The 14,701-nt window shown below is 39.5% G+C and overlaps 1 protein-coding gene across 3 annotated transcripts in view; it reads right to left on the reverse strand.

The window, feature by feature from the left end:
• Window positions 1-291: 291 nt before the first annotated feature.
• ZBTB39 (zinc finger and BTB domain containing 39) overlaps window positions 292-14,701 on the reverse strand; it is a 33,014-nt gene continuing 18,604 nt past the window's right edge. For all 3 annotated transcript variants that reach the window (XM_056562503.1, XM_056562505.1, XM_056562504.1), the window contains exon 2: window positions 292-9,870. In XM_056562503.1, coding sequence (XP_056418478.1) covers window positions 7,672-9,750 — 2,079 coding nt within the window. In that variant the 5' untranslated portion in view covers window positions 9,751-9,870 and the 3' untranslated portion in view covers window positions 292-7,671. The remainder of the gene's footprint in view (window positions 9,871-14,701) is intronic.

Consider the following 14,701-nt stretch of genomic DNA (forward strand, 5'->3'; position numbering starts at 1 on the left):
TTTGCCTGTAACAAAAATATAAAATCAGCAATGGGCTGGGATCACACATGTAGTTTTTGATGCAGTTTTATTAGAGGAGGACGTGTTACTTGTTCCCCTTATTTTGGCTCGTAAAAAATAGCCAGAACTTTAAGGGCAGGGACACACGGGGCGCATCCGCAGCGTACGCTGCAGATGTGCCCGTGTGACCCTACCCTTAAAGTATATTAAAAACAAAATATATATATATATATATATATATATATATATATATATATATACACAAACATAATCATGAAATAGAAAAATAAATCAAATTTTCCATGTTCCTTCAATACAAAACATATACATATATACATAGGAGGAGATTATGAAATGTGCCTCTTCCTATAACAAAACATTTTTTCTTAATAAACCCAGATTATTCAACCTTTGTATTAGAAACACTAAAGACTGATATTTATCAAAATCACTGGTCTGTCAGCTTGTATGTTATCATATGGATATAGGTTCACCCCAGACGAGATTAACTTACCATCCAAATGTGGCATCCAAGGGAGTTGTTCCAAGCATCTAGTTCTCTTTCTGCATCCATTATAATGCTTGGGTAGCCAGTGCCCATACAGAGGGCTGCCCATGTATTATAATGGATGTCACTTCCTTATTTCTCTGTCATGGCTCTCAGGGCAGATCTAAAATGGTCCTGCTTAGTGCTGCACAGGTCTAACTCTGTATTTGACTTAAAGGAGAACGCGAGTAAAAATGTACTTATCCCCTATCCACAAAAAAAGGGATAAGTAGCTGATCAGGGGGAGGTCCTACAGCTAGGACCCTGGGTCTCTCTCAGTGAGGAGTGCATGTTGTCTACCGGTAGACAGCACACGCTCCATTCAGCTCTATTGAAGCACTGATGATGCCCGAGTGCTGTACTAGAGTCTGTTCATCACTACCATAGAAATTAATAGTGTGTGTGCTGCCTGCAGCACATGCTCCTCACTGAGCACTGGGTCCCGTTCTGGAGATTGCGCGTGGTTCCTCCCCGATCAGCTACTCATTCCCTATCCTGTGGACAAGTTAATTGTTGCTGTATATCTCCTTTAAAATATGGTTGTATGCACAAGGTGTGGTCAGATAGAATTTTTGTGCTAAATTGGAGGAAGAATGCAGCAGTTTTCCATAAACCTACACATATTGAAAGAAAGATTCAGTCACTGATTAGAACCACCCACTGGACTCCTAAGCTCAGATTTGAATAATTTAAAAAAAGTCAAGCGATACTAAATGGTTTTCCCACAAAACTATACAAATTGATCTGAGGTTGCATTTTCAGCTTGACATGTTTCCTTGACGATTCCAGAAATATTACAGCAATAAATGCATGAACCCCATGGGTGGTACACTGTATACATTGTATAAATTCATACAAATTAACCATTTTGAAAATAGCATTTGTCTGCTTTTTACTGTTCTTAAAAACATACGCAGAAATTTAGATACGTGGCACTAGGTTTGACAGTCAAGAAGAACTTTGCTTTTTTCACATGATTAGGTAATGGTTACTTCACTATGATGTACCGAAAGTGTCTTGATATCTAAAATATTGCACTTCAATGTTATGACTCGTCTTGTGATTGACTCTAGCAGTCACTCGTTCATGATAAGAGGGTCCAGGAACTTTAGAACCCATCAAGAGTTGGAATAGGAGTGCCATCAGCTGAGTAAATTATTATTATTATTATTTTTTTTTTTTACCTCATTCTGAGCAGTTGTTTTAGGAATTTAAAGAGGCAGGACAGATGGATACACAAGAGCCTATCACACACTACGCTGCAGGTCAAGGAAAGATGAAAGCGGTGCCCTCCCCAAGAATACAGCAGATTCACAACTATAAGTCTGTGGTATTCTTTATTCATTAAATATTATTATTCTTTTAGAGCTCCTGTTAGCCAAATATTAAAACATTTTTGGCAGGAGTTTTGGGCTGGAGTATGGACCAGTAGCTGTAATATGCTGCCCATACACAGTAGAGCATAGTCAGCTGACAGATCCAGAGCAAGTACCACTATATGTGAAAGCATTGTATGACAGTGCCGAAGAGAAGAACAGCATGTATGTTAATATAAACAGTGCAGCATAACTTTATAACCTATGTAAAGGTCTACTCAAACGTGGATGAATGTTAGTAAAGTTAATACTTCAAAATTTGCATGGACGGATGAATAATCACACTACTTATGTAGCCATCAGATGGTCACAGTGCAGATACTGCCCTGACAGGACCACTGGAACTTATTTTATACCTCATTATGATGAATACCCAACCTATTCTTTCAGGGTCAGAGACAGGGACACACTCCACATAGAAGAAAAACATACATCTAAACTACTATAGCCACTGATAAAGCCTGCAATGTACCACTATACTGTACTTTAAATCCAGGGATACATTGTCCAGCATTCTATTAAATAAAAAAAGACTGCGAATAGAATGACTGTGTTGCTCTAACCTACGTGTTTAATATAAAAGAAAATGTTGTGTATGTTGTGTCTTCTCAGTTAATACGAATCAGAGATCACTTTGAGGGCACAAGTAATTTACTTTTGTGGCACTATATTAAAAGTTATAATAGGTGTTTGCTGAGTAAGTAAACAACTAAGACTGTCACCGGCTCTACATTCAAAGCCATCATGTTCTTTTTAGAGGTTAGACAAGGCATTTTAAAAGAACCCTTAGAACTGGAGCACCTTTTCCTACAACTCTGCATTGTGTAATTCCTCTATTACCATTCGCCTTGGTGGTGGATCATGCACTCTGCTGACAAGGGCAATGGTAACACCCAAATGATAACTTATTCATATATTTTCAAGAGGTATGTAAAAGACATGGAATAATATCTAATGGAGAACTCTAGGAACATTTTTTTACAAATTGCCATTTAATGAAGAATTCTTTACTAAAACATGTGTCAGAATCGCCGACAGATCCCTCTTAATAAGGGAGCTAAAATATGACTGGACAAATATGTACCAGGTACCCAATGCAACAAATAATTTCCTAATAGTTTATTTTTTATTTTTATGCATTTCTAAGATGCACTGTTTTGATTGGTCAACTACTATGTCTTACAATGGGTACAAAGCAAAAAATAAAAATAAAATTTAAACACATTAAAAAGCACACATAAATGAATAATTTTTCAGTGCATTAAAGAAAAAAATAATAATATATCCTTTAAGAATATTTAGTGGTTTGCACAGAAAATGTAGACTTTTTTTTACTCTAACTTTCTTGGGTCAAGCAATGATAAATTCCTTCCAATGTCAACACAGCCTAAATGTTCTAACTGGTTCCTGGATTGGTTTCACTGGTTCACGGGTTCCTAATGTCTATGCTGATGAGATAAAGTTCAAGACATTACTTTATGCATGGCTAAAGAAAAGTGCCAAGTTATACAATATAACCTCCTCAAAAACTATGGCGCATGCATCAGACTAAACACTGTACAAAGGTTTGTCAGTTTACACTGGCGGGGCAAGCAAATTAACCAAACCTTAAAACAACTTTATGGTGGACATTTGGTGGTGAAAACATCCATTAGTGGTTTTATGTCCGCATAGATCCTCTAGTGTGGTGACCAGGGAAAATATCCCACTGTTAGGGAAAATCACAAAAATCACTGTTTGGGTAGAGTCACACGTATTTGACGCACATGCTTTTTTCTGTGCTAGCAAATTCTATGGGAGTAATAATAAACACCCATATACTTTGCTAGCAGTGAAAAACGCATGTGCGTCAAATGCACAATGTTTACACTACGTGGGACCCTACCCTTTGGCTAGGTTTCCACACTGGTTTCTTTCCCGTGTTTCTTTGGAGAAACTGTATTTTTTGAGCCAAAGTTAGAAGTGGATCCAGTAGTAAAGAGAGTTATACGTCCTTCCTTTATGTCTTCCATTCCATTTAAATACACTTTTGGCTTTGGCTCAAAAACTGCAGCGGCAGTAATACAAAAAAAAACTGCCAAGTGAAAACAGAGCCTTAAACAGTAACCACATTCCTAATGACATTTTATTCTTAGAATTTTAAATGATTGATGGCCAAACAGTGTTTTACACTAATTGTTATATATTAGTGACATTAGACCAAGGCTAAAAAAAAGGAAATATTTGGAGATTTGGGGGTACCTTGCATTGTTATTCTTTCCTTAATTTTTGGATTGTTTTTAAAAAGGAGGTCTACAAATGTTCTAATTGCTAATCTGGCCATCACAACTTTGTCAGCACTGTAATATATTTATTACAGTCCTAAGCATGGCCATACAGACAGGATCTTGGATACAGTATAATGCCTATAAGATGCCAGAATATTCGAATAGGTTGGATGATCCAACAAAAATAAAACTATGGTGGAGTCTCCTACGGAGATCTGCAGATGACTAATGAAGATTTTTTTATTAACCTTCTAATATTATGCAGTCATCTGCTGAATGGCTTCACAATCAAGATCTGGGCTGACTGATAACCATGAGTGTTTATTTTAAATAGAAAGTTACTGCTAGACTGCTCTGTTAGCAGCTAATCTTCCACGGCAACATAGGATAAGGCATGTTGAACTTCAACATACCTGATCCTTCTTTCCCATCCTAATTACCATTCACATAGGCTTCGAAACACAGAAGTCTGTTTTTTTTTTTTTTGTGTGTGTAATTATTATTGACGCAATGAAACCAGACCCTATACTTCTAACATACACAAAAAGTTATAGCAATAGGTTTTCACTCTGGATGAACACACCCCCATTTTCCAAAACTTTACCAAAGCGATTGACAATAAGTGTTTGCCAAGCAGCACGCATTGAGTTTTACCTGTTCTGTTTGTACCAACAGAAGGAGTTGGAGTGTTACTAACATTTCATGAAACTTCCCATAGGACGTGTAAAAAGGGAAGAAGCTTTTAGATGAGTTCTGTCATAAGGGCCCTATTACATGGGGGAATTATCAGCTGAACAGGCCAGTATTGCCCTGGGTAATAGGCCCAGAAGCTGACGAACGAGCAAACCCTTGTTGTGGAGCTCATTGCATAAATTTTAGCAGGTTAAAAAAAAAAAAAAAAAAACTTCATTCATCAACTGTGTATCTCTCCATGTAATAGGTTGTGTGTGACCAAGGAATGATAGAGGTAACGAGCAGCACAAACAATCTAGTAGATGTCATCTTTGCATCCCTGCCTGCATGATCATCAAATAGTATAAAAGGATCATTAAATGAGTGCTGAGCAACGAGATTGGCAATCATATCTATTAGTTTGCACACTTTTAACCCCGCTTCTCTATAAAAAGACAGTCACAGCTGTAGGGGCAGTCAGAAGTTTCATTAAATTAGTTACACCTAAAAAGTTAGTACCCCTTCGCTTCAGCGGCAGGATACCTTTAAACCTTCTGCGCAATCTAGTAGCCTGAGAATTGCTCCAAGACTCGCATGATCAGATGGATTCCCAGAAGTCTGTCGCCAGAGGTTTCATGCAAATCTATGGGACATGATCATGCCATTCTCAAAACAACTCTGGGGCTATGAGACTGTCCAGGAAGTTTAAAGGCATGCTACTGCTGGAAGAAAGGGGAACTAACTCTTTAAAAAAAGATTCTTCAAAAGCTTTTAAAAAGATGCATCAAATTAACATGCATGAGCAGTTAGACATTTCTAATGTTTTATCCATCTTTTGGTTAGCTTACTTTAGGCTAATTTTTTGCTGAAAAAACATTGCTACAGTGTGGCACATATCAGGTTATGGCCCTTGTTTATTGGAGGTACAAAGTGTGGTTAAAACACCTAATGTGGCAAACTGCATGTGCCTCAAATGTGATAAGTGAATCTACCTTAATGTTTGTAATACGAGTCCTACTTATGTACATTTGAATAGGAGAGAATTCATGTAAAACAGGCATTTAGAATACAATGGAGGCAAATGAAAACATGGAATACCACATAGGTATTCCTATATTTTGCACACTATAAAAGTAACTTTTTAGGTAAAAAAGGAGACAACTGGCATTTTCATGGCTATCTTTTTGTTCAAAAACGTGGTAAAGAGCAGTCATGGCACGGACGGCTGGTATCTTTTTTGGTCGGCTGAAGATCTTTACGAAACATATTTTAGACCTTTGTACTAACAGTAAGTATATTTTATTTCACAACAAACCTATACACCCCTTTCAAAATATGTAAAAAATATATCAGCCTATAAAGATGTCAAACAAAAACATTTAACCTTCACAAATACGTAAGGGACGCTAAAGACAATGGTGTACATAGCATGTCCACCTTATCTGGTTATGAAAGCTGTATTTTTACTGTGGGGAAAATCTCTCCTCAAACTAAAGCATTCATAATGCAAGACTCATAACACCGTACATATTTGTGAATATTACATATAGGAGATTGTGCTTTTGAGGTCTACATGGTCTGAGGTATTTGATAAGAAATATACCTTATGAGTAGATTCAAGAACTTCATAATGATTTGTGTACACTGAACATTAAAAAGATAGCTGGTGCAGTACTAAAACCCATCAGAAATGTACTGCTACCTTGAAAGGAGACCAACTTAAAAAGGGGGTACTCCGCTGCTCAGCGTTTGGAACAAATTCCTCCCATAGACTTGCATTGAGGGTGCAAGGTGTGACATCATGAGGGGGTGGGGCTATGACGTCACAAGCTCCCGGCGCCGTCTCCATCATTCGCAACAGTTTGTTCCAAATGCTGAGCAGCGGAGTACCCCTTTAAGGAAAAAACCCAGTCAACAAGTAATTTTACATTAATAAAATGTAGAATACCAATAGCACACTCGTAAATATGGGGTGTGGAATTGTGGTGAAGATGTATAAACCCCTTTTTTGTTTTACTTAGGTCACAAGATACATCTTTTCCCAAAGGGAAACACCTGAGTGTGCCACCTAAACTCTGCAGAGAAAGGATTTATATGCAGAAAATCTTTCCTGGTCTGGAATAAGGCTCTGTTCACACCACTTTGTGAGTTTTTGCTATATTTGCCAGGGTGTATGTATACATTAAATGAGTACATCACCTTTTATTTGGCCTGACTCATGCCAAAAAAGAGTGTCAAGTTTGAGCAGAATGCTTTTGCATACATAGATGTATGCAAATGGAGAGATAGACATTCTGTACACGCTGAGTGTGCACCAATATTAGTCATTGGGAGATCGGGAGTGATGTCTGTTAGCTTAAAAAATGTACAGGACAGGACATACGTTCATACTTCCCTCTTTTGACTGAAATTTTCCCTTTAAATAAAAAAAAAATTAAAACTATTATATTAATAGACATATCCTGCTGTTAACAGGATAAACAAATAAATGAGAAAGTACACAATGTTCACTAAAACTAGAAAAATAAGTAAGGAAATCTAGTTTGGCTGTATACTTTTTTACATTCTGACCTACACAACAATTACATCACCCAATCCATTTGTCCATTGAGACAAATGATATAATTATAAAAGTCCAACCATGAAACTGAACAGTTATTGTTGGGGCCCTGTGGTTGAAAAAGGATAAATTAAAAATAAAATACACAGAAAAGCATTAATTTTAGTAGCAAACATTAAACAGCTTAGCAATGAGGTGAGAGCGATGTAAAATAAATTGACAGCTCTGTGACATGTTCTTCAAAACATATCAGCTATCAGCACTCTTGTCTGTTTCTTTGGAGTGAATTGTATACATAAATGTTTGGTCAATGGTAAAGTCTGAAGGCAGGTTGCCACGATGCACTGCAATATGCTCACCCATGAGGTTTAAGGTGGAGCTGTAGTGTCCACATACAGTACATCGGTACATAAGAGCCCCAGCATGTGTCTTCAAGTGGCACTTGATGGTAGAGCGGCCTCGGAAGAACTTGTGACACACTTTGCACTGATACGGCTTTTCCCCAGTATGAATGCGTCGATGGTAATTAAATTCACTGGTATGAGAGAAGCACTTTCCACAAACCTTACATGTATATTTGCTGTGGGCTGGTTGTCCACTAACTGAATGATCGTCTACTGAAAAATCCTCTGGAACTTTTCTCTTTGACACTTGAGCTTGCATTTGGGAAAATTCTGAAAATCCAGGACGATCAGCTGGAATACTTCCACAACGATGCTGGTTCAAGTGCTGTCGGTAAGTTATTTCAGACTTAAAACCTTGGGAGCAAAGATGACAGCGAAATAATGCTTCATCCATACTCTGATGGACTGTCATATGTTTCTCCAATAAGTGGCGGTCAAGGAAACTACTGGCACACACAGAACAGGAGAAAACAGATACGGACATGTGAGATAAGACATGCCACATAAGACCACAAAGTGTTAGGTGTCGCTGTTCACATAGTCCACAGGACAAGTTTTTGGTGTTAAGGTGCTCCAAAGCATGAGAACGTACAGAATGAAAATCACGTAACATGGTTCTATGGCATGCACCACATGGCAGTTCAGTACCCATTGCTCCCACAAATGTATTCACCTCCCCAGGGAGAGGTTGACCTGGATGAACTATTATATTATGCTCTGATGTAACCCCTTCTTGTCCTCTGTGTAGGGTGAGTTGCCACTGGCTGAAAAATTTGTCTTCACACATATCACAAGAAAAAAGAAAGATGCCAATGTGAGACAAAACATGAGTGATCATAGCACTCCGATCATGAAAGCGAGCCTGACAGACTTTGCAACTACCATTGCGAAGCTCTATATGTTCCCGTGCATGTTGACGGATGTGCTGAAGGTTAGGTTCTAATACTTTCTTGCAAATTTGGCAGGGCATGGCTTTACCACTTCGACTTTCTCCCTGTCCAAATAATAAAAGCTCATCTTCACTACCGTCGCTCAACTCAATAATTTCCCCAGATGGCCCGGAGTCTTCATCGCCTGCTTCATCAAACTGTAGCTCTTCCTCTTCTAATTCATCAAGATGGAGGTCACCCATTGCTTCAAATCCACCAGCAGATTCTTTTGAATTAGCACTAACAGCTGAATCACCAGGAAAGTAACCAGTTTTGTTAAAATCCCCATTCTGTTGAGTTTTATAAGGAGGACAAGTACTTGTTGGACCAAATCCAGTGTTCACCGAGCAATGAGAGGACTGGAACCTTGCCGAGGTGCTTTCTTCTTCAGTTTTTGCCGGCAGTGGAAAATGTGCTATTTGAGTTATATTAGGCTCCTGGTCTTCTCCTTTGAAAGAGCAAGTTCCATCTCCTGGTGCACTAAAATTTTTGTCTATAGGAGGGATGTGGTTATCTAGCCCATTGCCCCTTGATTCTACTGGATTGGGTTCAGCTGATGTGCTGGACCGTCCCTCGCTAGAGGAAACTGAGCACTGATATTTCTGACTGGAGGAACCCTCAAGATCAGGAAAGGTTGCATGGCAGGCATTTATTAGGTCCTCCATGCCAAGCTTCTCAGCGACTTCATAGATAACTCCCACATTGATAAGGTCCGTAAATAGCTCAGAAGTGTAGATAAAGTTTAGCACTTTTTCAAAATTGGCTGGTGTGATGAAATCCACAACGTACGTTCGAGCAACGTCTAAATCTGTGCTTGAGAACAATTTTTGAAAATAAACCGCTGCAGAACCAAGCACAGCTTTATGGGCAGCGAAGGACCGGTTTCCAACAACAACAGTAACATCGCAAAGTGTCCCTGACAAGCGAGATTTATTCAGCTCACGTAGCAAGTTGCTGGGATGGTCGCTGCTGTTTAGTTTGATTCGCATACCCATCTTAATATGTCAGAGTGTATGATGTGTGCAAAGTTTTCACACCTGGCCCTTTAATCTGATCACGTCTTCCACATACGGAGAGGCACCTCATCCCCCTTGTTATGAGTAGAGAGAACGTACCTAGAAAATACAAATAAATAGTAAGAACCAACACAATATAAAAATTACATTTTTGTGTTATATTCAGATGGATTTAAGCATGTCATAGACTTGGGTCCACCTGCCAAATGAATTATATTAAAAAACAATATTAACCCCTTGCCGCAAATGGACGTTCATTAACGTCCATCTGCGGCCCCCAAGGTATGACACGCGCTCAGCAGGTGAGCGCTCACATCATACCCGGAGGGTCCCAGTTGCTACAGGCAACCAAGACCCAGGGCTAATGCCGGACATCGCCAACTGGGCTGATGTCCGGCATTAACCCTTAAGACGCGATCAAACTTGATCGCCACATCTAAAACAAAAGTAAACATTGCTGGTTAGCTCAGTGGTGCTGTTCAGGACTGCCGCAGTGAAATCGCAGCATCCCGAACAGCTTGCAGGACGCAAGGAGGATCCCTACCTGCCTCCTCACTGTCCGATCGCCGAATGACTGCTCCATGCTGGAGATCCAATCAGGAGCAGTTGAGCGGCGATAACACTGATCAATGCCATGCTATCAATGCCACTTTTTGTGCAAAATCCGTAATCTAAAATCACCCTATTTTGACCACCTATAACTTTTTCCTTTTTCCATAAGGGCGGTATGAGGGCTAATTTTTTTCACCGTCATCTGTACTTTTTATGGATACCAAATTTGCATATATAAAACTTAGATCATTTATCATTTTTAAATTTTTTTATAAAATTGCAGCATTTTAGGACTTATTTTTTACGTTTACGCCATTCACCGTACGGGATCATTAACATTATATTTTGATTCGGACATTTACGCATGCATACCAAATATGTTGATAAAAAAATTTTTTTTTAAATTATGCTTTTTGGGGATAAAATGGGAAAAACGGACAATTTACATTTTTTTATTGGGGAAAAGGATTTTTCACTTTTTATTTTTACATTTTTCAACTTTTTTCATTTAATAAAAATATTTTTTATTTTTTACACTTTTTATGTCCCCATCTGTCACTATCTATAGCAATCATTTGATTGCTAATACTGTTCAGTGAAGACCCCGGGAGACGGCTGGAGGTGAGGGGACCTCCGGCCGCCATGCTGGATGATCGGATCGCTACGGCAGCGCTGCGGGCGATCCGATCATCCATTCAAAGTACCGCATTGCCGCAGATGCCGTGATCTGTATTGATCAGGGCATCTGAGGGGTTAATGGCAGACATCCGCGCGATCGCGGATGTCGGCCATTACCGGCAGGTCCCCGGCTGCTGCTAGCAGCCAAAACCTGCCATGTATGACATGACGTAAATGTACGTCCTGGTGCGCAAAGTCCCGCCAAACCAGGACGTAAAAATCATAACTACGTGCAGGAAAATGTATATATGTTTAAAAATTGTCATCTTCTGACCCCTGTAACTTTTTAATTTTACCGCGTATGGGGCGGTATGAGGGCTAATTTTTTGCGCTGTTTACTGAAGTTTTTGTCGGTACCATTTTTATATTGATCAGACTTTTTGATCGCTTTTTCATTTTTTCATGATATAAAGAGTGACCAAAAATATGTTATGGATTTTTTTTGCGCGTACACCATTGGCCGTGCGGTTTAATTAACAATATAGTTTTATAGTTCGGACATTTCCGCACGCGGCGATACCACATATGTTTACTCTTTTTTTTTTTTTTATGGGAAAAAGGGGGGGGGGGGAATTCAAACTTTTATTAGGAAAGGGGTTAAATGTTAACTTTTTTTTGCAATGTTATAGGGGCTATAACACTGCACACACTGATCTCTTACCCTGATCCCTGCAAAGCCATAGCTTTGCATGGATCAGCGAGACAAGGGCTCGATTGCTCAAGCCTTTAGCTCAGGCTTGGAGCAATCAAACGCGACGGAGCAAGGTAAGGGGGCCTCCGCTCGCGTCCTAGCTGATCGGTGCCGCACGCTATTAGCCCAGGGTCCCAGCTATCATTAGCAGCCGGGACCGACCCAGTGTGACCCCGTTATAAACACCCTGAAGGAGTTAATGTGCATAAAGAAGCCAAGGAAAGATGGAAAAATCTCCAAAAGGCATCAAATTACAGATTAGACATTCTTATAATATGTCAACAAAAGTTAGATTTTATTTCCATCATTTACGCTTTCAAAATAACAAAAAACAAAAAAATTGCGTCTGCAAAAGTTTGGGCACCCTGCAGAGTTAATATCTTGTACTGCCCCCTTTGGCAAGAATCACAGCTTGTAAACCCCTTTTTGTAGCCAGACAAGAGTCTTTCAGTTCTTGTTTGAGGTATCTTTGCCCATTCTTCCTTATAAAAGTCTTCCAGTTCTTTGAGATTTCTGGGCTGTCTGTCACGCTCTGCTCTTTTAAGGTCTATCCATAGATTTTCTATTATGTTGAGGTCAGGAGATTGTGAAGGCCATGGCAAAACCTTCAGTTTACGCCTCTTGATGTAATCCCCGTGGATTTTGAGGTGTTTTTAGGTTCATTATTCATTTGTAGAAGCCATCCTCTCTTTAACTTCAGCTTTTTCACAGATGGTATCAAGTTAGCATCCAAAATTTGCTGAAATTTTATTGAATCCATTTTTCCTTCTACTTGTGAGATGTTCCCTGTGCCACTGGCTGCAATACAACCCCAAAGCATGATTGATCCACCCCCATGCTTAACAGTTGGACAGAGGTTCTTTTTATTAAATTCTGTTCCTTCTTCTCCAAGCGTACTTTTGCTCATTCCGGCCAAAAAGTTAAATTTTAACCTCATCGGTCCACAGAACTTGTTTCCAAAATACATCAGGCTTGTCTATATGTTCATTTGCAAAGTTCAAACGCTGATTTTTTTGGTGAGGACGTAGAAGAGGTTTTCTTCTGATGACTCTTCCATGAAGACCATATTTGTACAAGTATCTCTTTATAGTGGAATAGTGTACCACAACTCCAGTGTCTGCCATCTTCTGGAGGGATTGTGCAGTCAAACGTTGGTTTTGAATTTTTTTCTCACAATCCTGCGAGCTGTTCTGTCTGATATTTTTCTTGGTCTTCCAGATCTTGCTTTTACTTCCACTGCTCCTGATGACTGCCATTTCTTAAAGGGGTTATCCACCATAAGGTGATTTTAGTACGTACCTGGCAGACAGTAATGGGCATGCTTAGGAAGGATCTGCGCTTGTCTTGGGGCTAAATGGCTATGTCATGAGATTACCATAACACTGTGGCTAGCTTTTTGTGAACTTGTATTTACTGTTTGACTTTTTTTTTTTTACTACAAATCCAACAATTCCATTTCCCTTCCTCCCACACATCAGCCACCCCACCCATTGAAACAAAAGACCTGAGGTTTTCAATCAGGGTGCCTACAGCTGTTGCATTAGTTGCAGATTGATCTCTCTCCCACCAAGTGATCCCTCCACCCATTGAAGCAGACAGGCTCCCTGTCATCAGCTGACTAGTGAGTAAGGTCTCGGCCGCATTGCAAGCTGGGAAAAATCTGAGACAACAGTCATTGTATGCTGGTAAAAATAAATAGTGGCGTGAAAATCCCAGAAGAATTGTGAGAAAACCGTCACACACACGTACAGACACTATTATGAACTACACTAACTTTTCAGCACCTGTAGCAGAGTCAAATAAAAAAAATTCCTGGAATATCCCTTTAATTACATTCCAAACAGAGGATATTGAAATCCGAAAATGTTTTGCTATCTTCTTATAGCCTTCTCCAGCTTTGTGAGCGTCACCTGTTTTCAGTTTCAGATTTCTAGACAACTGCTTAGAAGAACCCATGGTGCTGATTGTTGGGGCAAGGTCAGATGAGTCTGGGCATTTAAAACCTTTGAGATTGACATCACCTGGTCTTCCCAGATGATGATTGAGAACAATCCATGACACTGGGAGGTCTCAGCTTTGCAAAGGGGGCAGTGCATGCTATAAATACTGCAGGGTGCCAAAACTTTTGCAGACGCCATTTTTTTGTTTTCTGTTATTTTGAAAGTGTAAATGATGGAAATAAAATCTAACTTTTGTTGACATATTACAAGAATGTCTAATCTGTAGTTTGATGCCTTTTGGAGACTTTTCCATCTTTCCTTGGCTTCTTTATGCACATTAATACAAATTTTTACATGGGGTGCCCACTGTATGGACAAGGGCAGGGAGAGTGTCACTAGGGACAGCTTAGGGCTCACTCTCCCTGTCCACCTAGTTGGTCATGACAGATGTAGAAGTGCAGGATCTCCTCCTTTGTGTATACAGTGTATAGAGACATAGAAGTTCAGGATCTCCTCCTCCTGCCACGTATTTACTCATTGCAGCCAGAACGCAAATTCAGGTGCCAGCTGCAATTATCCAAAAAATCTCGTAAAAACAAATGATATTTGTCCTCAAAATTGATGAACACCCCTCGACAACATGTGAAAATAATCAGTTGCACTGGGGTTAGTGATGGAAAATATATATACACACATACACACACTTGAGAAAGGCTGTAATTGGACGTCCGAAACGTCGCATGACTTTGGGTGAATAAACCTCCATACCTTTTTTTTCACTACATTGGTGTGCTGCTGGATTTACTTATTTCTTGGATTTCTTTCTACCTTATGAGTCCCGACCAGAGTCTATACCCGATTGCACCCGGCACCTGTGCTGCTTCTTCATAATATATTATATATATATATATATATATATATATATATATATATATATATATATCCAGATAGCAAGGAGGAGCAGCACACCAGGGATGCAAAGGTGTAGCGGGTGACCTGTACATCTGAATTTGTGGTGTATGTTCTCACATGCCCTTGCCAACTGCTATATGTAGGCGAAACCACATTG

This window comes from Hyla sarda, chromosome 2, assembly GCF_029499605.1.
Source record: "Hyla sarda isolate aHylSar1 chromosome 2, aHylSar1.hap1, whole genome shotgun sequence".
NCBI classification, from domain to species: Eukaryota; Metazoa; Chordata; class Amphibia; order Anura; family Hylidae; genus Hyla; species Hyla sarda.